At 45.4% G+C, this 26214-nt stretch overlaps 2 protein-coding genes across 8 annotated transcripts in view; one reads left to right on the top strand and one right to left on the bottom strand.

Moving 5' to 3' along the window:
• The window catches only part of KCNG3 (potassium voltage-gated channel modifier subfamily G member 3), a 66963-nt gene extending 61083 nt beyond the window's left edge, over positions 1 to 5880 (bottom strand). Inside the window, exon 1 of one of the 2 annotated variants that reach the window (XM_004005995.5) lies at positions 4708 to 5880. In XM_004005995.5, the coding sequence (XP_004006044.2) occupies positions 4708 to 5372 (665 nt within the window). In that variant the 5' untranslated portion in view covers positions 5373 to 5880. The remainder of the gene's footprint in view (positions 1 to 4707) is intronic. The other variant, XM_027966894.3, reaches the window with a different exon arrangement.
• A 227-nt stretch (positions 5881 to 6107) lies between these two features.
• MTA3 (metastasis associated 1 family member 3) overlaps positions 6108 to 26214 on the top strand; it is a 218123-nt gene continuing 198016 nt past the window's right edge. For all 6 annotated transcript variants that reach the window (XR_001038666.5, XM_012172822.5, XM_042246245.2 and 3 more), the window contains exon 1: positions 6108 to 6943. Coding sequence is in view for 5 of the 6 variants with exons in the window: in XM_012172822.5 (XP_012028212.1) it covers positions 6829 to 6943 (115 nt within the window). In the remaining variant the exon portion in view is untranslated. The remainder of the gene's footprint in view (positions 6944 to 26214) is intronic.

Here is a 26214-nt window from a genome sequence, read left to right as displayed (position 1 = left end):
CTGTGACACACACACTGCTATAACTTTGGTTACATTTAGGGAAAAGAACTCCATGTTTGGGAAATGGAGAAACGCTTGCTTGTGTAGCTTCTGAACTTTAAATTATTATTTATATGATTTTTAACCACCCCCTTAAAAAAGCAATTTAAAAGGAGCATATTCATATATAAAAAGTTTTCAAATCATTGATTTGGAAGACATCTCAAGATTTCTTGCAAATAGATTGTGTGGTATTTCAAAACTTCAGAAAAATCTTTTTATTAAAGATATATTCTCATTCTTATTCATTTTACACAATAAGTACTTGATAAATAATTATTCCTTGACTTAGGCTTTTTTTCTCATTCTAGCACAGGATCTCATCTTCCTCAATTAAGAGTTCCACCACCTGAATGCCTCAGCCTGATTGCTCCCCACAGCTCCTCCAACTATGCAACTGAAGATATACTCCTGGAAGTTTCTACTTTAAAACACAAGATAAACAACAGATATTTACTGTGCCTGAATAATAATTTCTTCTAAAAGATGCTATCATAATAAATAGTATAAAAGACTTCAGATGCCTTCTAGGGCTTTCCATCTCATCTAGTTTGGGAGCTAAGACACGTTCATAAGAAAAAATAACTACCATGCTAGGAAGGATAATACAGCAGCCAAATAAGTTGTACGAGGAAGCAATGCCTCAATAAACTCAAGAAGAACCATCATATATACTAAGGCAGTCAGGAAAGGTTTCAAAAGGGAAATAGACTCTGGTTTGGGCTTGATGAATGATCCAAGGGACTGACTGCACAGTAAGGGATGCCCAGGTGGTTCAGGAACACGTGAGTAGACTGGTCTGGACAAATGGACCCTGCAGGTGGCAGAGAGTGGTCCCCAAGCTCCTGGAAATCCACTTACTCAGTCCCTGAGCCTGTATCCTCCCGATGCCCTGGATTTACTTTGTTTCTTCCTAATTCTCCCAAAGTTGTCATTTTATCTCCATTTTCACCACCTCAAAGCCATCCAAGTTCTTATTCCCTCCCTTTGCAAAAATCTCCAAACTCACCTCCACCATCTCCAACTTTCAGTACACAATTCACATTTGTTACTTTATATGCATAATCCACTCACCCTGAACCTGCCAATAATTAACCACCGCCTGCAGAATAAAATTATTCTCCCTCTCATTCCAGGCCTTCTAACACTGGACTCACTGGCCCCCTCTCTCTCTCCATCACTGAATTCACACTCCATAAACATACTATTGGCCTCCCTGGTATCTCAGGTGGTAAAGAATCCACCTGCAATGCAGGAGATCCCAGTTCAATTCCTGATTGGGAAAATCCCCTGGAGAAGGGATAGGCTACCCACTCCAGTATTCATGGGCTTCCCTGGAGGCTCAGACGGTAAAGAATCTGCCTGCAATGAGGGAGACCTAGGTTTGATGACTGGGTTGGGAAAATCCCTTGGAGGAGGGCATGGCAACCCTACTCCAGTATTCTTGCCTGGAGAATCCCCATGGACAGAGGAGCCTGGCAGGCTACAGTCCAGGGGTCACAAACAGCTGGACCCGACTGAGCGACACAGCGCAGCACAGCACAAATGTAATATATAAACATGCCTAGGCCCTGGATGTTCCTACTAGCTGGACAAGTCTCCTTATTTTGTTCCCATATGGGGTACACATGGCTGCACAGGTTTTGAACACTGTAGTCTATATAAATGATACCTTTCACCAGTGTTGGGCCGTGCGCAACCTCAGCACCCTTCCTAAGATGGCTTGTTTGCATCGTTTCCCACCTTGAAGACCTTCTCAAAACTCAGCTGTTGATCAATTGTACCTCTGATCCTACACTGCCAACCTGACACTTTTTCCTCACCAAAAAGAAAGCTGCAATATTTGGAATACCAATAGCACCTTAAACACGGCAGATACTCAAAAGATGCTTGCAAATTACAATGAGTAAATTAACAAAGGCAGATTGTGATTAAACGTTAAAGAGCCTTGGGGAATTCCCAGGCAGTCCAGTGGTTAGGACTCTGCATTCTCACTATTCAAACCTAGATAGCATATTGAAAAGCAGAGACATTACTTTGCCAACAAAGGTCTGTCTAGTCAAGGCTATGGTTTTTCCAGTGGGCATGTACGGATGCGAGAGTTGGACTGTGAAGAAAGCTGAGCGCCGAAGAATTGATGCTTTTGAACTGTGGTGTTGGAGAAGACTCTTGAGAGTCCCTTGGACTGCAAGGAGATCCAACCAGTCCATTCTAAAGGAGATCAGCCCTGGGTGTTCTTTGGAAGGACTGATGCTAAAGCTGAAAGTCCAATACTTTGGCCACCTCACGCGAAGAGTTGACCCATTGGAAAAGACTCTGATGCTGGGAGGGATTGGGGACAGGAGGAAAAGGGGACGACAGAGGATGAGATGGCTGGATGGCATCACCGACTTGAAGGATGTGAGTTTGAGTGAACTCCAGGAGTTGGTGATGGACAGGAAGGCCTGGCGTGCTGCGATTCATGGGGTCGCAAAGAGTTGGACGCGACTGAACTGAACTGAACTGAACTGAATCCCTCATTGGGGAACTAAAATCCCATAAGCCACTTGGTGCAGCCAAACAGAACAAAATAAAAGGTAAGAACCTTCTCTTTTGGCCAAGAGAGAAGTTTTGACCTTATCTGGCAGATGCCAAATTTGGTCAAATGATCAGAATGATGTTTCAGACAAAAAGACTAATTTCAGCAACCACAAACAAACAGGATTTGAGACACTGTTCTCAAAGTACCACCTTAGCTCTCTGTTAGAGGAGGCCTGTGGGAAGCTCCCTCTGCGATGTGCAGCCTCAAGTAACTCAGTCATCTTTCAGTTTATCTGTTTGGGATTACAGATAATGGTTTTCACATAGCTACACGCAGAGTAAAGCTTAAAACTGGACCATTAAGCCAAGAAAAACATTGTTTCTGCCTGAAATATCTGCGTATCTAGGAAACAGTTCTGACTTGAATAATTATATACATACATAAAATGCATATACACAAATTAAACATTTATCTTCCTCCTTCACTTCTTTTGCAGTCTTCCTCTTTTCCATCTGTCTCTTCCCTTTTTGGTTTCTTTCTCGTTCTCCCACTAAAGTTATTATTCATGTCTCTCATTCCTTTCCAAGTGCCTCACCTTAATGATCTCCAGACTGCACTCCTCTCCCCCCAAGATGCCCTCTCTCCTCCCAAAATTATTACTCAAGTCATTTCACTGTTTTTGCTTATATAGTGACTTAGCCAATTCCGCTCAATATTTGTACTAATAACTCATTTCTCCGATTTCCTTTGCTGATGTACCTTGAACTTTCACTAACCTTAGAATTCTACAATTACTAGTGAATAACTTCAAGGCCAATCATTTTCCTATGGACCTCTGAAAGAATCAAGGATTCTTGATGTATTTAGATACATAAATTAATTTCATTCACTGATGCAGTATCCAATAAATAATTCTTTCCTGTAAATCAAAAGCTCAGAACCTAATACATTAAACAAAATGCGTTTCCTAATGAATCTCCTTTCAAAGTATGTATCTTGGATTTTATGCCAAGGCAGCTTATCAGTAACGGACTCCATGGTCCCAGACAGTTTTGTGTTTGAGAATTAAATAAAAATCTTTACTCTCCAAAGGAAGAGTATTATATGGAAGTAACACACTCCAGTATCAGGCTCATAGTACCACTGGAACCATGCACATGTCTATGAGGAAAAGACTATCAGGCAAGCAATTGAATTTTTTAAATGAATGGAAGGGGAATTTTAAATTAGGATCTAAGGTAAAACACATGATACAATGATGTGTTTGTGCCCAAAGAGGCTGTCTCCCTTGAAAGTCTAACTTTCCTGTTTATTCCTCCCACCAAACATGCAAAATAAATTCACTAGTACTAAAAACAGAAGTATGTCATCACTACTGAAAAGTAAGCACCATCGAAGGAAAGATCAAAATATTTTTCTTTCATCCTAGTAAAGTGAAAAGAAAAACCACTAAATACTGTAATACTGTTTCTGGGTTTAGGGCAGTTTCCTTGTTTTTCTTCCCCTCCCCAGCCTGAAGATCTTCTAGAAGTCACATTGGCACCAAATGGTGGACAGCTGCTTTACTAACTCCGTACTTGATAGGAAAAGAAGAGAGAAAAGGGCACAGACATCCATTATTTAGAATCTATCGCTAAATTAATCTTCTTTATCACAATTCCATTACAATATATTATGCAGCGTGTACGTGTGGGCAGTGTACAGCCGACCACACTCCATGATAACAAGGCTTCCTTTTTTCAAACACCATCAAAAATTGGCAGATAATTCAAACTGCTCTTAGTATTCAAGAATTTAACCTTGGACTAACAACAGAAGTTCAGAGAAATCTAATTAACCAGTTCCTATTTGGTCGAAAGTAAACTACAAAGATGAGAGAGGCTTGTCATCTCTATCTGTCCCTCCCCAAGGCTGGCGATTCGCCCTCAAGAGGGGCGTCTAGTGCGCACACCAGAGCCGGCTAGAGCTGGGGGAAAGGGCGGGGGGGCAACCCAACCCCCTGGCTGACCGCGCCTGGGGCCTCGCTGGGCCCAGAACCCAACTGAGCTCGGCATCCCAGAGGCAAACAGGACGGAGACTGGACCGACGGACGGGACGGACAGACGCGACAGGACGGACGTGACGGGCAGAGAAGCAGTGCATCCTACCCGGAGGGCTCCCTCCCAGGGCCGGCGGAGTACCTGCTCCGGTCATCCAGGCTGCGATTGTCGGCCGCCGCGGCGCGCCAGTCGGGCAGTGTGCTGGCGCACAGCACCACCATGGACACGATCACGAACACCACCGACACGCTGGCCAGGATCTGCGCGGCCAGCGACGACGTGGGTTCCTCGAAGGTCCGCCGCATGCGCTCCAGCCAGCGCCGGGAAGGGGCGGCCTCCGCACGGCCGGGTCGCGTCTCGTCCCGGCCCAGCGCGCCAGGCTCCTCGGCGGTGTAGAAGGTGTAGGTATCGGACATGCGGTCGTCGAGGCGGCGCTGGCAGCAGTACTCTAGGTGCGCGCCCTCCAGGCCCCAATAGATCATCTCGTTGTAGAAGGAGAGTTCGCACATCCGCGGCGCGAAGCGCAGCTTGCCGTGGCCTCGGACATAGAGAAGGATGAAGCCGAAGGCCTCCGAGTGCCGGTCGAAGAAGTACTCGTTGCGCTCGTGGTCATAGTCGTCGCACACCTCCAGCACGTCGCGCTCCGAGCGGCAGCCGTGCAGCCGGCTCACGCGCCGCAGCGGGAAGTCCTTCAGCAGCTCCCGGGACAGCGAGTACCGGGCGCCGCCCACGTTCAGCACCACCGAGGCCGCCCCGCTGCGCCCGAAGGTCATGGCTGGCTGCCCCGAAGCCCCCCAAGCCCGGGGGCGCCGCCGCCGCCCCCTCCGGCCGCCGCGCGGGGCCTGCCTGCGGATGGCGGAAGGGGGAGCGCGCCGTCGGGGCCCGCGGGCTGTCCGGCCGGCTCTCCCTCCGGGCTCCGCTGCTGCCCTTGGCTGGCCCGGGGGCCCCTGGCTCTAGCCTTCTCGGCAGCCCAGCGCAGCTGCTAGCGACGCTCCCTCCGCACGGCGGTCCCTGCAGGTGGCCGGGGAGTCCCCCTCAGGCGCCAGCGCTGCGCCCCACTGGCCGAGAAAGAGGCTGCCAGCGCCGCCGCCCCTCGCGCCTGAGGGATGCTCCCTCCGAGGCCGGGGTGCCCTTTCAAGGCGGCGGCGCTGTTCCCCCCCGCCCCGGGGGCGTGCGCGCCGAGAGGAAGCGAGGGCGCTGGATGGCTCCGGGTCCCCGGCGCTCCCTCTGGCCACGGCTCCGGCAAGCGCCCCACCGCCGTCCAGAGGCAAGAGGCAAAGTGAGCGGGTTCGGAGGCGGCAGAGAGCCGGCCCCGAGAGGCGGGGGCGGGGCCTCCTCGCGGTTACCCCTCCTTGCCTCCTGGCTCCGCTCCGCTCACCTCCCTCCGCGCGCCGCCCTCCTCTTCCCACCCGAGCCCGCACCTCGCTCGGGCTGGGATTCCCCGGCGCCCCGCCCTGGACCTCGGGCTCCCCGCCTCGTGACGCCGTCCTCCCCCTCCGCTCTCGCCTGCAGTGGCCGGGAGGGGTCCGCAGAGCAGGGATGCGCCGAGCTTGGAGCCCCGAGTGGAAGGGGCAGAAAAGCCCCGCGCCTGGGGATCTCAGTTCCCGCGTCCCTCCCCGGACCATCGGGATGACTTGGGGAGTCCCCAAGAGCCCTTTTAACGGCCCCCCAAAAGGAGGCTGCAGGAGGGTAAGGAGGAGTGAGGACTGGGGTGCAGGATTTGAGGGGCGGGGACAGACGGCTCTGGGAGAGCTTTTTCCAGAAACTCTCCGGAGCCCAGCTAGGTTTCTGAGACCGCCCCACAGAATTTCTCAAGAGAAGGCACCCCAGCAATTCTTTTCTTGCCGACTTTGTTCCTTCCTCTCCCGGCGCGGAGACCCACGTACCGCGTGCTCCGAAGGCGGCCACACATCCCAGCACCCAGCTTCCGTGCCGCCTCTCTCGGAGGGGAGCGGCTCCAGCCCCCGCTTTCTGGGGCACCGGTCCTAAGAGAGCGCCTAAGCTTAGCGCCCCTGGACCCCCTCGTGACGCTCCCTGTAGAGTGGGATGAAAGTCTGGGGAGAATTGTCTTGCCACTGGCAAGAACAGAATTTTGCCTGATCTTTGTCTGCATCCTCCTTTTCATGTCTTAATTTCTCCTGTGCACCTCCGAGCCGGCTGCAGCACCGGCCCTCGAGCTTGAAGAGCCCTTTCAGGCTCTGCGAAGGGTACTTCCCTGGGCACTGCTCGATGCCCTGGGAGTGGGCTCCACTGGGCAGGGATTATTTTAAACTGCTCCAAGCAATTCACACGACCTCCGGCACAGGCAGCCCTGCTCGCGCAGTACCCGCCAGAGGCGAAACAGGTGAGTTGTAAGGCTAACTGTTAAATGCAAAACATACGAAAAGAAAAATTAAGAGTGTGGTGGGGTGAGGTGGGATGCGGTGATCTGGCTTCAGAGTACACCAGCTGGTTACTGGGAAGGGTTTTACTTTGCCCTTCACTTTTCATAATTGTGTAGGGTTATCTAGTGCCCACTAGAGGTCACCAGAAAGAGTCGTGTTGCTCTGATTCTAGTGTGGATTCTTAGCGAAAAAGCAGACACCTAAAAATTGGAGTGCTCACAAAGTAAAATCATTTTGGGTGGTTTTTTGTGCCCTATTTTTTTAAATTGAAGCATACTTGATTTTTAATGTTCCAGGTGTACAGCGAAGTGATTCAGATATATAGAGATAAATATGTAGAGACACTATATACAATTTTCCAGTTTTTTTCCATTAAAAGTATTTTCAAGATATTGAATATAGTTCCTTGTTGGGTGATTTCTTAAAGAATGCAAATCTCTATAAATTTTTTATATCTAGACTTGATAATTTATCTTAAAAGCATTTAATGTAACTAAAAACTCAAAAATGGGAGTTGTTTACTTGCTAAGCTGCTACTAAACTAGAAAAACATCCTGAAGGAAATGTTTCAAGACAGAATCAAAAGAAGTGATGGCCATGAACTGGCAGAGAGAAAGAGCAGAGCATGTCTAATAGCAAAATCACAGGTGTGGAGGATTAAAGCCTGAAAGAAAGCTAATGCATCGGTTGGCTGAACGCATGGGGATCTCCACTACCAGAAGTCAGCTTTCATCCAGGAAGCTAATGGGATCCCTGAAGGTTTTAAGAATAGAACTGACTTGATCTCAGGAAAAGTCATTTGCCCCTTAGGTTGTTCTAAGGAGGAGGCACTTCTGCAGCCAAGAAGTGGGAACCCCACCCCTGAATCTCTGTAGACAAGAAAGGGTTCATTTCTGAGAAACCCTGAAACCAAGGACTCAGCACAGCTTGGAAATGGATTTGTTCTAGAATATGAGGATGAAGAAAAGTTTGCTGCTGCTAGTGGAGTGAAGAGCCTGGCTTCACACCAGCAAGAGCCGATTCCTCAGGGAGTCGTTAAAAATACTTTCTAGAAGCTGTACAGGCAACAGAACACAGAACAACTATTTTGTTGATTATTTGCTTCAACATTACTATATTTATTTCCTATGTTCTCTATCTAAAATCCCTTTAAAGTCTGTTGATAGGACCAGTCAAAGAAATATCATATTTTAAATTACATTTGAGCTTAGAAAACCAATTAATTTGATGACAGTATAATTTGTGTCTCCTAGGTATACTTTCATGAAATATCTTAGAGAGATAGGTTTAAATCACTTCATTTGTTTCAAGAGTAATATTCTTATTTGATTTTAATATCGTCAACTGCTACTGCAGCAACAATAACCCAAGTCATTTTCTTAAACAAAGAAAACAATAAGATGCAGAAATGATTGGCTTGTCTCAATATAATCTGGTTTAAAAAGCATTCTTAAAAACAATTTTATTCCTCTGTACTTGAAAAAATATGTTAAGATTTGATATTGTTGTTGAGAATTATTACATTTAAATTCTTCTCTGGATTCTAGATGATATTTAGGGTCTTCATATGTAAATCTTTAGACTGCATCGGGCATCAGGCAGAATTTTAGAGTTTGAAAGAGATTTTCTTGTGTCGATTTATAAGCCCATTATTTGGGGAGGAGGAACAAGGCTTCAGAGATGTGGCTATAATTTGCCCAAGGTTCCCCAACCAGCAGCATCACGGTGGAGACACAGCTGGAGCCACAGTTTCTAGTTCCAAACCCTAAACCCTCGGTCTCCAGGGCCTGCATTGCTGCCACAGCTTCCTGTCTGATCTCTGCACTCCAGTTCTTCCCTCCATCTGTGAATCCTATATCATGCCACTGAACAGCTCTTCCTTTTCTTCATTTTCATCAAGTCATTCCCCAGTTCAAGAATCAAAAGTGGCTAAGGATCTCTACAATTACAAACTGGCCTGGAAATAAAGTCCACACTGGTTCTTAGGCCCATCTCTAGATTCATATCCTGGCTGCACAACTTTTTTGCTAAGTGACCTGGAACAAATTCCCTGACTTCTTTAAGGCTCCATTTTCTCATCCTTACAATGGCAGTTACATGGCTCCATCAAAGGGGCGATATGAAATGAAATGATGCAAGAGTGGTATATGCCTCTGTGCATGACACCGGGGGAAAAAAAAAAATCTCACGTTGTGTATGCCTCTACCAGCCCAAGCAGGTCATGCTCATTTTCACTACTGGGTTATAATTAAATACAAATCAGACAGGGGCTTCCCTAGTGGGTCAGACAGTAAAGAATCTGCTTACAGTGCAGGATACCTGGGTTCAATTCCTGGGTTGGGAAGATTCCCTAGAGAAGGAAATGGCAACCCACTCCAGTATTCTTGCCTGGAAAATTCCATGGACAGAGGAACCTGGCAGGGTACAGTCCGTGGAATTGCAAGGAGTCGGACATGGCTGAACAGTTAACACTTTCACACTTCCACAAATCAGACAAGTGAATTGATTGATCTAAAAATGTGACCAATCACAAAAAATAACCCGAACCATCAAAATTTCAGTGAAAAGTTGTGACCCGTATACTGCTAAGTCTAGACTGAACATGAATTCCTCCATTACCTTGCACTGCACAACTGGCTGTGTTCAGAGTCCTTGAGCAGGTCTTACCTCTTGAAGCTTCATTTCCTCGTCTGGAAAGTGAAAGTAATAATAAGAGTTTTGGGGGAAGCTGAGCTTGTGGTGCCACACAGAAAGGGCTCCCAACACCCTGCCCAAAGCTTTATAAATTGAAATGCCCTGTGGGCACCACTGGTCCTTGCAGCTTACTTTAGCAACTGTGCCTTAAAAAGCCCTGACTCAAAAAAAAAAAAGCCTTGGCTCTGCCATTCATTTCTATTTTCAGGGGGTTGTGTTTACACCATTTTATTTCTCAGCATCTACAGTGGATCCTTTAAACAGTCAGCTCTTTTAATGGAAACATAACCTTCCACGGGCTTCCCCAGTAGCTCAGCTGGTAAAGAATCCTCCTGCAATGCAAGAGACCCCGGTTCTATCCCTGGGTTGGGAAGATCCCCTGCAGAAGGGAAAGGCTACCCACTCCAGTATTCTGGCCTGGAGAATTCCATGGACTATTCCATGGGGTTGCAAAGAGTCGAGACTGAGCAACTTTCACATAACCTTCCAGTGTCTCTGATTTTATGTAAGAGGAAGACACTAATGATTTCATCCACTATGCACAATTACCCTTGTAGAAGGGAAAGCCACAGCTTTCAATAAACTGCCCTCAGAAATGTCCCACCACACAGACCATGTTCTTAAAGATGAGAAGCCACCAAGGGATGTTTCACCCCCATCTCACACCAAAGTCCTTGCCTTTTTCTCTGCTCCATGACACTCTGTGCCCTCATGCAAGCAAAAGGAACACTATCTTCTTTAAATGTCCAGCCTTGAGAAAGTCACTGTGTAATCTTTATGTGAGGGGCAAAATTTTACCTCTACCCTCTCAGGGTTTTTGACTGAGCCTGAGAATTAGATTGACATAAAGACAGATTAACAGGAGAAAACCATGCAAATTTACTTCTTGCAAATTTTACATCAACACCAGAAGGAAATGAAGACCCACAGAGATAGCAGAACCTAAATGCTTTTATATGAGGTTGAACAGAGAGGCAATGATAGAAAAGTAGCTAAAATATATGGCAAGGCTAAAGGAAGATAAGAATTATCTTAACAAAGTACATTTATACAGAATTCTGTCAGTTTCAGCTTCTGTCCTTGATGATAAGAATGGTACTTTCCTCCTGGTATATGGAAGACCATCTTTCAAATGGGAGTTTTATCTCCTGCTTTTAGAAAGAAAAGGGGGAGGGTCAGAGCACCCCTTTTGTACCTGAATTTTTAAGTACTTAAAATAATCTTTATGCCAAAGTGACACATTTTGGGGTGGCCTATTGTGGCTCAAACGGTGAAGCATCTGCCTGCAGTGCTGGAGACCTGGGTTCGATCCCTGAGTTGGGAAGAAGATCCCCTGGAGAAGGAAATGGCAACCCACTCCAGGACTCTTGCCTAGAAAATTCCATGGATGGAGGAGCCTAGTAGGCTACAGTCCATGGGGTCACAAAGAGTCGGACATGGCTGAGCACCTGAACTGAACTAAACTGAACCCTCACACCCGTTCTGTTGCTATGTTGCATTAGGATGTGATGGCCCACCATCGCTCCAGGCCTCTTGCTGATGCTTCTTTTTTTTGGCTGCGCTGGCTCTTCACTGTGGCCCACGGGCTGCTTGTTACTGCGTACAGTCTCTCTAGATTTGGCCCTAGGCTCAGTAGTTGTGACGCTTGGGCTTAGTTGCCCTGTAGCATGTGGGGTCTTAACTCCCAGGCCAAAAATCAAGCCCGTATCCCCTGCATTGCAAGGTGGATTCTTAACCACTGGACCATGAGGGAAGTCCTCAAGTCTCTTACTTCTTACAGTGCCCAAGCGCTCTTTCTGCTTGCCACCACTAGCTCAGCTTTCCACAAAAACGCTTTTACCATTACTCTCATTCTCCAGATAAGGAAATGAGGCTTCATGAAGTTAGGCTAGCTCAAGGATCCCCAGCTCCTAGTAAGCACCAGACCCAGGAATGAAACCCAAAGTCTCTACAGGCTCTCTTGCCTCCCGTGCTGGCTCATCACCAACTCGGCTCTCTACCCCGCGTCAGACACCCCTGGGAAGGGAGGAACAGGTTAGGTGATACCAGAGGGAGCTATCTGACAAATCTTGAATATGGGTCATTCTACAAGATAACCAGACGTCAATAAGTCACTTTCATATCCGGAAATGTTTAAGAGAGAGATGATACAATGCCTGCTATTTGCGTCAAAATAATAACCAAGGGCAGGGGCAAGCGGGTTGGGAGCATAGATGAAATAAGATTGACTGTTGAAGTTGGGTAATAGGGCTCAGTCTATTAGTCTCCCTTTTTGTATTTATTTGAAATTTTCCATAATAAAAAAAGTTAAGAAAATGTTTTGAAACCTTGAACTTCATTTAAGCTTATTTGTGAATGTTGACAGTTACTCCTTCAGACTAGAACTGAATGCACTCTTTCACAATATGTCATGAAGAATCCCTTCAGTTTCTCCAGAGTATAAAAAAACTTGGTACATTTGACCATATCTATTAAAATTTTAAATGCACGCACCTAGTGATCCAGAAATTTTAACACCAGCAGTTTAACCTGCACATATAGTCACACATTTCACAAAGACATACAGGCAAGGATCGCTGCATTGTTTACAATAACAAAAGTTTAGAAACAGCCTCAATGCCCTTGGTTATTTAAATAATGGCATATTCATGAACTTAATACTGTTATTCGTATAGACTCAGAATCAATTCTAAGCCACATTGCTAAACAAAAAAGCCTAGCTCCTAAACTGACAACTAAAACATTCCCTCTTTATATTAAAGACATACAGATATGGATGTATTTGTAGATACATTATAAGATTTCTGAAAGGATACATGAAATACAATATGAGCGGTTGTTTCTTGGTTAAAGGACTGGGAAGAAATTAGGTAGAAATGAGATCTGGTTATTGGTTGTTGTAAACCCACTGTCTTTTTTCTTTTTTAGCCCAGTGAAAGGATTTTTTTTTAACTTGCTAATTTCTTGGTTTCGCTGGGTCTCTGTTGCTACTTGCAAACTTTCTCTAGTAGTGGGTGCTACTCTTTTGGGGGTGCAAGGGCTTCTCATTGCTTGGTTTCTCTTGTCGCAGAGCACAGGCTCTGCACGGGTTTCAGAAGTTGCAACTCTTGGGTTCTAGATCTGGGGCTCAATAGCTCCAAGGCATGTGAAATCTTCCCAGACCAGAGATCGAATCCAGGTCCTCTGCATTGGCAGGTGGATTCTTACCCACTGTGCCACCAGGGAAGCCCCCCTGAAAGTATTATGTTTTCAGTTGATTGTTTTTAAGTAGTTAAACGAAAGAAATAAAATCTCAGCACATAGTCTGTTACCAAGTTCTCTCTTTTTCCTTGGGCCCATCTTTGCTGTGTCTTGCCTCCGCCTCTGCTCAGTTACATCTGGGGCCATGCCCCTGTTCCCTCAGCCTGGATATCCTACTCCAACGAATTATGTGGCCTGTGCCTTCTTGTCGTGGAAAGGCAATGGCACCCCACTCCAGTACTCTTGCCTGGAAAATCCCATGGGCGGAGGGGCCTGGTGGGCTATAGTCCATGGGGTCGCTAGGAGTCAGACACGACTGAAGCGACTTCACTTTCACTTTTCACTTTCATGCATTGGAGAAGGAAATGGCAACCCACTCCAGTGTTCTTGTCTGGAGAATCCCAGGGACGGGGGAGCCTGGTGGGCTGCCATCTATGGGGTCGCACAGAGTCGGACACGACTGAAGCGAGTTAACAGCAGCAGCAGCAGCCTTCTTGTCAATCAAGTGTCAGTTCAAATGTCATTTCCTCAAAGAAGCCTTCCCTGACCACCATTCTAGCATATCAACCTATATACTTTTTAAGATTCTTTTTTTTAATTTTATTTTTGGCCAGATCCCACATGGCTTGCAAGATCTTAGTTCCCTGATCAGGGACTGAACCCAGGGCCCCAAGAGTGGAAGCATAAAATCCTAACCACTGGAGTGCCAGGAAATCCCCTCAACCTATTTTTTTTACTCCCTTATTACTTTTTTTTTAAAAATCACTTTGCTCATCCACGTGTTTCCTGTTTGTCATCTGTCACTCTGCCAGACTCTGCTCACTCCTTTTGAGAGCAGGGACTCTGGATCTAGTTGACAGTGGTGTCCCCAGCTCCTGCAACAGTGCCAGTCTCCTTGTTGAAGCTCAATGACTATTTGTTGAGTGAAGGAATGAATGACCACTACTGTTGATTAAAATAAGTGTTCTCTGAGTGCTGAACTGGCAGTATCTGTATATGCATATAGTGAGGCTGGAGTTGACCAACTTGAGAAATTGAGGCTCTTTCTGAGAAACCACTTCAATTTTGTTAAATGGTTGGCATCCTGGCAGAGATCTTGGCGCTGCTCTCCCCCTGGGCCACGGCATATGCCAGATTCCTGCAGAAACCCTGCTGACTTCGCCAGCCCTAACCTTGAGTCAGTGGGTGTCCCTGTATGCCTTACCCAGCAGGTGCTTTAGTTAGAAGAGTTCTTAGAATCAGCTCCAGTCATGTCTGGGTTCCACCATGCACCCATACCTCTCTTTAGAGGAAGGAAAGAATGTGGAAGCATAGCAAGGTCTGCAAGGAAAGAAGGACTGTCTGCCATTGCATTAAACACTTCAGTTGGGCTCGCTGTGAATTCTATCTCAATAAAATTGTTTCCAAAAAAATAAACTGTCCAGAAAGAATTGGATGTGGATCTAGGCGGTTCTGTGTGTCTTGGCTCACAAACTATAGGAAACTTGGAAAGAAATTTAAAAGGCTGTTGTTCTGGTGGTAGATGGACACCTAGAGACCCAACTGCCTGATTGGGTGCTAAGAATCAGGAGGTGAAGCTTCTCAGCAAAGCGGGTCTTGAGCCCAGAGGGAAAAGGAGGTGGGAGGGCCGAGTAGAAAGCAAGGGATTCCCCCACTCTACCCCCTGTCGCATCACAGGGCATTTTCATACAGCCTGAGAGAGGATTCTACTCACAGGAAAAATCAAAGACATTTTCAAAATGAATGGAAAGTTCCCTGCTGTGTTCTACCTATTCTGCAAGGAGGAGAGCTACATTTATCAACATTAATGAACCAAAATTATTAATAACTGGTTTAGGAGTCAGCTTTCCAAAACACCTGCTGTTCTTAGCCTTCTGTCCCTGTAACAATCTATTCCCTGCCCCACAATCCAACCTCCCTCCCCCTCTGTGCTCAATGCTGTTATTTCTGCCTCAGAGGAAAGATTGGGGCTGGGGTTGACTGAAGCGAAGCGTATGATATTCCTGGAAATGATCTTCTCATTGTAGATGCAACCAAAATAGCATTGGTTCCGCACTTAATAATTGATATACTCTTCAACAGCAATTGCATTTTTCTCCAAGGTACAGGATTTAAAATACAGACTATTTTATCTCCAGTTTTTAACTGGAGATAAAATAGTCCAATTCTGGTGTATGTGATCCCATTACCCTGCTATGGCAAAAACCTCAGGCATTTGCCTTAGTTTTCCCTGAGATACATGTTCTCACAGGTTAGCAAAAAAAAAAAAAAAAAAAACACACCGCTCCTAGCGGAAAGCTAAAAGGTATTGAAATCTGGAAGATTTGCAGTTTTAAAAGGAGGTTTGAAGCCGAAGCAGTTAGGTTGGTATAAGCCTGTCTCAGGCCCAGGTCATAGAAAGAGCCTATGGCTCAGCAAAAAATGCTGAAATAAGTGTCGGCTTTAACTCCATGTGCTCATGTGGACGTGCAGCCTTGGATCTTGTCCCCACAGGACCTTCCTCTGCCTGCAAGGAAACTTGCCCTCTGCTTAAGATTTGCTAGTACCTTAGATCTTCCAAGTAGGATTTTTCCTTTTCAGAGCAAAGTAATCACAAATAAAAATCTTTGTGACAAAAGACACTGAGGAGCTTTTTATACCCTTTCACTAGCTTCTATTGTGATGGATGAAACTGCAAGAACAATGGCAGCAGAGCAAATGGCCACATAAATCTACAAAGAAAGAAGAAAATAGGTTTACCATGTTTCCTTTGATGATGACAAGGCATTGTTTTCTCTAGATAGAGTGCCTTTAACTTTGACAATGTCAGTGACTGAACTACTGGTCTACCTTAATACCAACAGGTACTATGGAAAGGGAGAAATTGTGAATACAACTTCCGCTGAATCAACATTAGTCAAGGCTGTCAATTTATAGTTCATTGTACTTTCAGCCTAGTAACCAACTCAATGTTGACATTTATATTCCATGAAGATTAAATATTATTCACACTATTGAGACATCCCCTTACTGATAGGACCCTTAAGAAAACTCTAGTATTTTGTTTGTAATTTATTTGACTGCATCAGGGCCTTAGTTGCAGCACTCAGGATCTTCATTGCATCGTGTGGGATCTTTCGTTTTTGTGGCACACAGACTCTCTACTTGTGGCACGCAGGCTCTCTAGATGCAGCACATGAGCTTAATTGTTTAAGGGCTTAATTGCTCCGAGGCATGTGGGATCTCAGTTCCCCAACCAAGGACCAAATCCTTGTCATCTGCATTGAAAGATGGCTTCTTAACCACTGGACCACCAGGGAAGTCCCAGAAAACTCTAGTTTTAATCATGCCACACAATTCTCCCAGACTGTAAAAATGTCAATTATGCAAGTAATGTTGCCACGTTATATGACTCGGTCACCATGAGATCCCCCCAGAAGAATGTTTATTTTACCCTCGCTTCTCACCTACTACATAATCAGTGGGGAACATAGGAGAGGCTAGTGTTTTCAGCTACCCTTTCAGTGGATACTCCATTTTATCTCTGCCTTAGCAAGCACCTTGTCAGATGTTTAAAGTGGTTTTTAGATGTTAAACTGTAGTGATTTATACTGCAAAAGCCAATTGGGATTGGGAGGATTGTAAGGGATAAAATGAAAACTATTTGGAATATGTGGTCCCTATTCAGCACTTTACTAAGAAAGGATTTGTAGTCATTGAACATGAGTAGGTCAATCTTCTTGGTTTAACAAGTATCATTAAAACTGAGCATTTCAGAAGCTCAGAAAAGAACCTTCCTGAGAGAACCTCTGGGAGGTATGGGAAGAAAAGAGCAGTGACAGCATGACAGAAAAGGGATGGACTCTCAGTTAAGAAGGCAGTGGCCTCCAGGGGCTTCCCTGCAGGCTCAGTGGTAAAAAATAATAATAATGATAATAGTAATAATCATCCACCTGCCAATGCAGTAGACACAGGTTTGAGCCCTGATCTGGGACGATCCCACATGCCGTGGAGCGACTAGGCCCATGAATCACAAGGACTGAGCCTGTGCTCTCTAGCCCAGGAACCCACCTGCCGTAACTACTGAAGCCCATGTGCCCCAGAGCCCATGCCGCCACATGAGAAACCTGTGCACTGCAGCTAGAGAAAATCTGTGTGCAACAAAGACCCAGCCCAACCAAAAATATATAAATACATTTAAAAAGTATATTTAAAAAATTTTTAAAAAGAAGGCAATGGCCTCCAGAGGCCAAGTGGCCAGTTGCGACACTACACCTAAAGCTAGCCAGAGATTCAGCACTAAGGAAGAGCATAACCAGGCTCATCAGGGCCTTCACGAGTATTCTTTGGATAGCTACATAGGATAGAGAAAAGGGTAGAACTTTCAGGGCAGAGGGAGAGGGCCACCCGGAGGGACATTTCGAAAATTAGACCCAGCTGACTTGAAGAAGAGATGATTAATGACTCCTGGAGTCAGTGAGCTGGTGATTAGGAGAACCTGAGAGGGCCAGATATCCCAAGCCGGTCCAAGAGGCAAATGGGGACCCGTGCCCAGGAAGGCCCTGGAAGGACCCCAGACTCCCCATCAGACCCAGCAACCCTGGCCCTCTTGCTCCACCTCAGAGAGGAGGAAGTGAAAGCTTGAAGAACCCCAGGTCTGCAGTAATGACAATTGGGCAAATTATGGCTATCTTAGGATAAGAAAATTGTGCGCAGCTCACTATTTCTATACTGTTTGTAAAAAATCTATACTTTTTCATCTGTGTGTATATGTGTGTGTATTTTAAGAAACTCTCTGTAAAAGTTCAGTCTATGTTAAACTGAAGGGAGAGGAATTTTTGGCCATGCTTTCAGGGTGGCAGCAGCAAAGATAAATTATTAAAAACACCATAAATACTGCTCCCCTTTCTTTCAGTCTAGGCTTTTCATTAAGCACAGAAAATGGATGTATGTTTGTGAAACTCAAGCCTTTTCTGGTTGAGTCAAAACCCAACCCAACCCAGCTCTCTAGGTATCTAGATGACTCCCTCTCTCCTTCTCCGACAAAGGTTTTATAAAGTTCTCATTTTTACAGGTTTACAAACTCAAGGCAAATGTTATCGTTTTATTTACAAAATGGCGATACCTTTACATTAGGAAGGAAGAAAATGGCTGCGAGGTCTTAAATCTAGACTTGAAACAGTTATTGTGATTGAAGAGTCTAGTCTTCAATCTTCTTCATGGACATCAGTCTAGCCAAAGCCCATTAAAACAGCTTTAAAACGTAGAGAGATGGGAATTCTCTGGCGGTCCAGTGTTTAGGATTCAATGCAATCCCTGTTTGAGAAACTAAGATTTCAAAAGCATGGCAAAGCCGAATTTTTTTAAATAAGTAAAATGTAGAGAGAAAGCAAATGAGACAATGGGTAGCAAAGTATACGAAGAAATTAGAAGCCAAAATGGAAACAAAAGTAGGCTTATGCATATAGTACGCTTTACTTTAAGTCAGAAGATAATGAGGGATGAAAATACAGTTGAACCCACCCAGTACCCAAGTCTTAGTTCCTAATACCATTCTCCAATAAAATGAATCAGGACTCCTTGAAGAAAAGGCTGACTCTAGGGCTTGGGCAGAAAATACGCACAATAAATTGCCGGAAAGTAAGGAAGTATTAAAAAACACAAAGGACTTATCTGATGATCCAGTGATTAAGACTCCGAGCCCCCACTGCAAAGAGGCACAAGTTCCACCTGGTCAGGGAAGATCCGGCACGGCCCAAAAATAAAACAGCTATCACAAAGATGGTGGTATGTAAAAGCAACAGAAAAGTAAACTGAAAGAGCTTCCAACAGCCAGAGGTAGAACAATTTGAGTGAAAAATATGAAGTAATATTGGATTATAACCCAAAGTATGTAATAAGTATCCATGCTGCTGCTGCTGCTAAGTCGCTTCAGTCGTGTCCGACTCTGTGCCATCCCACAAACGGCAGCCCATTAGGCTCCCCCGTCCCTGGGATTCTCCAGGCAAGAACACTGGAGTGGGTTGCCATTTCCTTTTCCAGTGCATGAAAGTGAAAAGTGAAAGTGAAGTCGTTCAGTCGTGCCCGACTCTTAGCGACCCCATGGACTGCAGCCTACCAGGCTCCTCCATCCATGAGATTTTCCAGGCAAGAAATAACCATGAGACCATACTAATATAAACAAATGATTGATTAAATAAATAAATAGGGAGAAAAGACATATCTCCCATGCAGAATAATCCTAAATAATTTGTGTAGGTGCTCCACCCTCAAAGGAGGTAGAGGGTAACTTCTTGCTTCCTCAGTGTAGGTTGCTCATAGTCCCAGCTTTCCAATGAATGCGGTATAGAAAGGTGGGAAAAAAGAGTAACTGTAGGTGGAAGAAACTGGCAAACAACTTCAGCCGGGTGATCAAGATCAACATCACCGACGATATTAGGTTGATGAAAATAGAACTTCACTTCTATGGTCTTTCTCCCCAAAACTAATAGCCTCAGTCTAATCATGAGGAAAACATCAGACAAATCCCAATAGAGGGACATTCTAAAAATACCTGACTAGTATTCCTCAAAACTGTCAAGGTCACTAAAAATAAGACAAGTCTGAGAAACTGTCATATCCAGAAGAACTTAAGAAGAGATGACAACTAAATGTACTGTGGTACCCTGGAAGGGATCCAGGGACAGAAAAAAGGACATTAGGTTAAAACACTAAAGAAACCTGAATAAACTATGGACTGATAGTCAATGTATTGCATTGATTCATTAACTATAACAGATGTAGCAGCCTGGTGTAAGTTATTCATTACAGGAGGGACTGAGTGTGGGTATAGGGAAACTTTCTGTGCTTCTTTCTCAATTTTTCTGTAAATCTCAAACTGTTCTAAAAGTAAAGTTTATTATTTTTAAAAAAATGCAGTGGAATTCAAAAAAACGTAGACACAAATCAGGGTAGCAGGTTCATGACAGGTCTCAAAGGGCGAATTTAAGTGTCTAAGACATTTCTAGTAGTAGCTGTCCAAGGATCTGACTATTCCTCAGCTTATCTTGGTGGCTGCTGCTTCTCCTCTGCCCCCAAGGCTAACTGTGTTCCCAACTCTACGGATGCGGGCTCTCTTTAGATCTTCCATCCTTTTTCAGTTACCCAGAGAACATCTCCTTCTGGAAGTTCCATAGCACTACAAATCAGCTTGTCCCAGAACAAATCAGTGACTCTCATTATTTCCACCGTGTGTAGCTGTACCACCACCCACCTGCCTCTGTTCGGCACAGCCTCATGCCTCAAGATTCTGACCCATAAGCATAAGAGAACATCTGTGTGGTGCTTCCCTAATGGTCCAGTGGTTGAGATTTCGCCTTCCAATGCAGGGAGTGCAGGCTCAATCCCTGGTCGAGGGGCTAAGACCCCACATACCTCGCTTCCCAAAACTGACCCTCCCATGCCTCATCGAATCCTTTGTATTTTTCCCATCTCAAGCCACATCTATTATTGGCTCGGCCTCATTCTTGGGTTCCTCTTCTGCCTGGCCTCTCCACCCAGACATCTCAGCTCTAGCTTTGGCAACTGATGTCTGTAGCCAACAGAGAGGACCTGAGGTCTGTCAGCAGCCATGTGAGTGAGCTTGAAGGCAGATCCTACCCCTTGTAGGACCTCATAATGACTGCAGCCTCAGCCAGGAAACTGACTGCAGCCTTGTGAAAGACTCTGAACCATAGGCACCCAGCTAAGCCATGACCACATTCCTGACCACAGAAACTGAAATAATTGGGGATTCCCTGGTGGTCCAGCAGTTAGGACTCAGTCTTTTTATCGTGGTGGCCGAAGTTCAGTACTTGGTCAGGGAACTAAGATTCCTCAAGCCGTGTGGCACAGCCAAAAAGCAAAAACTGAGATAATAGCTGTTATTTTGGGTTACTAAATTTAAGGATTACTAATTTGTTACACAGTAATAGATAACCAGTACCTTCCCAGAGCCTTGTACTACCAAACTGAGTAGAGCCCAATGGCACCAGATATCATTATAAAGGGCCATGCGCCCAGGGCGCACGGAAGGAAAGAATGAAGCTCAAGAGCAGGTGGATCCCTTTTCTTATTTATTCAAGCCAGTTTGTGAAGCCTTTTGTCAGACTGGTGAAGCCTTTTGTCTAGGCTGGCTAGTTGCCAGATAATTGCACCCGATTCTTCCTAAGGCAGCCAAGTCTAGTTGTCCAAGTTCCCTATACCAATAGATAATGTGGTACTCTTTCCAGCTGAGTAATGAAGGCCAACAGAGTATTTTTCCCATTCTTAAACACACTTGAGGAGATAGGTGGAGCTAGTTACAGCTAGCTTCCTTCCTAACTCCAACATGCAATATTACCATAAGGGTTACCCTGTACAGATATAAGACATTTGTGTGTCCAGTTTGTTTCAAGAGTATGGAGTCAGAACACTGTGGCGTCACTGGGAGGGTCGGGGCCGGTGAGCTGTGGCTCTTGGTATTGTGCCTGCTCTGGAATAATGTTCTTGGCACCCACTTTCAGGAAGGAGTGGTCAGCCCCTCTGGAATAAGATACCTAGGCAACCCGCCTGGCCGAGCTAGGGGTCCCCTGCTTCTGGCTTAGGAAAGGGCGGAAAGCCATCGTGTGGTCTTACTGGTGAAACAGAGACTGGACTGAGCCTCCACTCATCCCTCTGCTAAGCACAGCCAGTGAAGGCAGAAACTCCTCCAGAAGCCTATAGACCACACTTAGAGTGGGAATTTATCAAACCTTCAGAGTGCCTCCCAAAGCCTCCTGGGAAAGTTGTAAAGCATGAAAGTGGCAAGCTGGGACTCAACCGAGATGACCGCTGCCCATTGTGTGTTCCAAACTTACAAACCACCTGCAAGGCTCAGCTACTTTGAATAACCAACCTGTCCTACTCTTTGGCTGCTGGATCGCCCCTACTGGGCATCAGCACTTAACAAACTGAAGCTTGTAAGGCTTCCTGAACCAGGATGTGGTCAGGTATTTGGATAAGAATGCATGTGACAGTTTTCCTTTCCTTGGAAACAGATCCGATACCTAGGTGGCACCCTGGGGTCATGTACATGTCTCTCCTCCCTGTTCCTGGCTGGGGCTCGCTGATAGGGGTTGACAGCTGGTCCAGCCTGGAACAGTCATGTTCTCTGGCCTGCAACTCTGGAGCATTCAGTGAATCAATATCAAGCCTGAGGGCTTGGGGAGCTGAATCCAGACTATTGCCCTAGAGAATGTGTCCATGACCTCTAGCTGCCGAGGTCTCTGAAGCTATGCTAGTTCCTATTCTTTCCAAGACTTGATTACTTAGCTCCTTTATTTCAATTCTAGAGAAGCCTTCCACTAAACTCTCTATAATATTTTCTTGCAACCAAAAGAAACTTAATTAACATAAAGTTCAACATATGCACCATTTATGTATAGTTACTGTGCTGATTCCAGGAATCTGGGGATACAAAGATTATTTTTTAATCAATCTTTCTCCTAAAGGAGTGCATTGTTCAATCTATATACCTTGAACATGGCTTCAAAATGCTAAATGTTTAAAAAAAAAAAAAAAAAAAAAGGAGGGCGGCAGGGGTGGAGAATAATTCCCTGTTGGTACAGTAGTTAGGACTGCATGCTCTCACTGCGAGAGCGGTTTGGGAGCGATTCAGTACCTGTTCAGGGAACCTGCAAGCCAAGCAGTGTGACCAGAAAAGAAAAAAAAAAAAGGATGTGGGCTGACACAGGGACTTATCTTCCCTCCCTGCTGCTGGAATCTGGACAAGGCAAATTAGGAAAGGGCGCAAAGCCATGATGTGATCTTAGTGGTAAAATGGAGACTGGATAGAGCCTCCATTCATCCCTCTGGTCCAACCACATCCAGGTGAAGGCAGAAGCTCCTTTGAAGACAAAAACCCCACTTCAACCAGGGAGATAAGGCAAGACACAGTGGATGGAGGAGCCACAGGAGGAAAGAACCTGGCCCCTAAATGACCTCAAGAAGCAGAGTCACCTACAAAAAAAGAAAAAAGCAAAGTTACCTGCTACACACATCATCTCTGATATTATGTAACAGGGAAATCAGCTACTTTGCTCTGTAAGCAACTGAATTTGGGGATTCTCTTTTGAGTAGTCATTAGAAACCCCCACTCCCAAAACTAATACAATCACCTCTCCATTAACAGAGATTCGGTGTTATCATGACCTCAGGTGGCCAGCCTAAGGTACTTCCTTAATCAGAGCATGCTGACTCTAGTAAAAGTGATCATGGTTCTAGATTGGAATCTCTGCAGGGCATCAAAGACACAGAACAGTTCCTGGGTTTGGTGAACTATATCTCTGATCTAATTCCTCTATTTCCCACAACTTCCCTTTGACTGATCTTCTGAGGAGGGTGGGGGAAGCTTTCTATTCACCCAGAATGGTTACGACCATCATTTGGGGGAAGTTTAAGACCCTCTTCATCCCTAAGTCTATGTCCACAGACTCTGATCCACAATTTATACTAGAGATAGATGCCTCCAGTCTTGCATTGGTGCTACATTCTCTCAGACTCTATAAGCACTGAGGCCCTAAAATTGGTGGAAGTGAAAAAAAATTGGGAGGTTTTAGAAAAGGCAGAGGAACCAGAGATCAAATTGCCAACATTCGCTGGATCATGGAAAAAGGAAGAGAGTTCCAGAAAAACATCTATTTCTGCTTTATTGACTATGCCAAAGCCTTTGAATGTGTGGGTCACAATAAACTGTCGAAAATTCTGAAAGAGATGGGAATACCAGACCACCTGACTTGCCTCTTGAGAAATCTGTATGCAGGTCAGGAAGCAACAGTTAGAACTGGACGTGGAACAACAGACTGGTTCCAAATAGGAAAAGGAGTACGTCAAGGCTGTATATTGTCACCCTGCCTATTTAACTTCTATGCAGAGTACATCATGAGAAGCGCTGGGCTGGAAGAAGCACAAGCTGGAATCAAGATTGCCGGGAGAAATATCAATAACTTCAGATATGCAGATGACACCACCATTACGGCAGATGAAGAGGAACTAAAGAGCCTCTTGATGAAACTGAAAGAAGAGAATGAAATAGTTGGCTTAAAGCTCAACATTCAGAAAGCGAAGATCATGGCATCCGGTCCCATCACTTCATGGGAAATAGATGGGAAACAGTGGAAACAGTGTCAGACTTTATTTTGGGGGGCTCCAACATCACTGCAGATGGTGATTGCAGCCATGAAATTAAAAGATGCTTACTCATTGGAAGGAAAGTTATGACCAACCTAGATAGCATATTCAAAAGCAGAGACATTACTTTGTCAACAAAGGTCCATCTAGTCAAGGCTACGGTTTTTCCAGTGGTCATATATGGATGTGAGAGTTGGACTGTGAAGAAAGCTGAGCATCGAAGAATTGATGCTTTTGAACTGTGGTGTTGGAGAAGACTCTTGAGAGTACCTTGGACTGCAAGTAGATCTCTCTAAAGGAGATCAGTCCTGTGTGTTCATTGGAAGGACTGATGCTAAAGCTGAAACTCCAATACTTTGTCCACCTCATGCAAAGAGTTGACTCATTGGAAAAGACTCTGATGGTGGGAGGATTGGGGGGAGAGGAAAAGGGGATGACAGAGGATGAGATGGCTGGATGGCATCACGGACTCGATGCACATGAGTTTCGGTGGACTCTGGGAGTTGGTGATGGACAGGGAGGCCTGGCATGCTGCAATTCATGGGGTTGCAAAGAGTTGGACATGACTGAGCGACTGAACTGAACTGAACTGAACTGAAGCCCTTTTGGGTCTCTTGAGGGTGAGGCCTGGCAGGTGCATGGAGTCCAGTTACTTCTGCATTTCGATTTTAACCTCTCCTTTGCCACAGAGAACAAACTGCTGTGTCAATCCATGTTTTCCCAGGTAACCTGAGTACCCAGGACTCCAAATGCCCCCTGAAGAAGTCCACAGGCAGATAACTCCATCCAGACCTAGAAATCATTGCCCAGAACGAACTCCAATCTTATATCCAGGAGCTCCATCACCCAGACACAGCCCCAAAGAAAGGCAGCTGCAGGAGTGCTGCCAAGTCCCTTAGCTGGTTGTTTGCCCTTCTGGGTGAGGCCAGAATTCATGGCTCTGCCTGTGTCCCACACTTCTCTGGAGGCCTCCAGGGTCCTGCCAAAATGAACGATGCATTCCATGGAATCTCTCTTGGACCTACCAATACTCATTGTGCTTTGCTCTGTGAATCCAGACAAATGATAGCCACATTCATCCTCATCTCTGGGCACCCTGGAAGATTGCCTGTGCTAGAATTTATTTCCAAACCCCCATTATGTCTGGACTATGATTTGTTTATTTTTTTTTATTTTTCTATGTAACGTTTATAGAGAAATTTCTATGTGCTAGGTACTGTTCTATTATCTGAAAGTATAACAAAATGAAGCCTCTGTAGCTTGGGAGTTTATATTCGAGTGGAGAAAAGGAAATGATACATTAAAAAGGAAGTAACAGGGAATTCCCTGGGGGTCCATTGGTTGGGACTTTGCAATTCACTTCCAGGGCCTGGGTTCAATCCCTGATCGGAGAACTAAGATCCTATAAACTGTGCAGTGCAACCAAAAAACAAAAAGAGTAAATATACACAGTACCTGCCAGGGCTTCCCTGGTGGCCCAGTGGTAAAGAATCCACCTGCCAATGCAGGAGACACAGAGTCGACCCCTGGCCTGGGAATATCCCAGCATGCCTCAGAGCGACTAAGCCCATGTGCCGCAACTACTGAGTCTGTGTTCTAGAGCAGGGAGCTGCAGCTGCTGAGTCCACAGGCCGCAGCTACTGAAACCTGTGCACCCTGGAGCCCATGCTCTGCAACAAGAGAAGCCTGAGCACCACAAGCAGAGAAAAGCCCACGCAGCTGCGAAGACCCAGAACAGCTCCTTGCAACTGTAGAATAAAATTTAGTAGTAATAATTTTCAAGTCAGCATCCAATATGTTAGTTGCTGATGAGTGCTAAGCAGGATCACAGTGGTAGGCACTGTTTTGGATAGGGTGGTCAAGGAGGGCCTCTCTTCCAGCAGAAACCTCAGCGAAGGAAAGGAGTAAAGTGTGAGGATTTCTGGAGAACAGGGAAGGCGTGCAAAAGCACCGAGGCAGCAACATGCTTAGTGTGTTGGAGGCATACAAAGGAGACCTGCTTAACTAAGTCTCTTGTTAGTCATTCCATCTGTCCCTTCCTTCTCCCACTTCCTCTCTTCTCTTTCTCACTCCCTTTCTTTCTTCCCTTCTTTACCGAAAAAAAAGTGTTTCAACATTCAGACTGGGAGGAGAATGACTGGATGTGATACTG

Source organism: Ovis aries, chromosome 3, assembly GCF_016772045.2.
Source record: "Ovis aries strain OAR_USU_Benz2616 breed Rambouillet chromosome 3, ARS-UI_Ramb_v3.0, whole genome shotgun sequence".
Lineage (NCBI taxonomy): Eukaryota > Metazoa > Chordata > Mammalia > Artiodactyla > Bovidae > Ovis > Ovis aries.
This window is presented reverse-complemented; position numbering and strand designations above follow the sequence as displayed.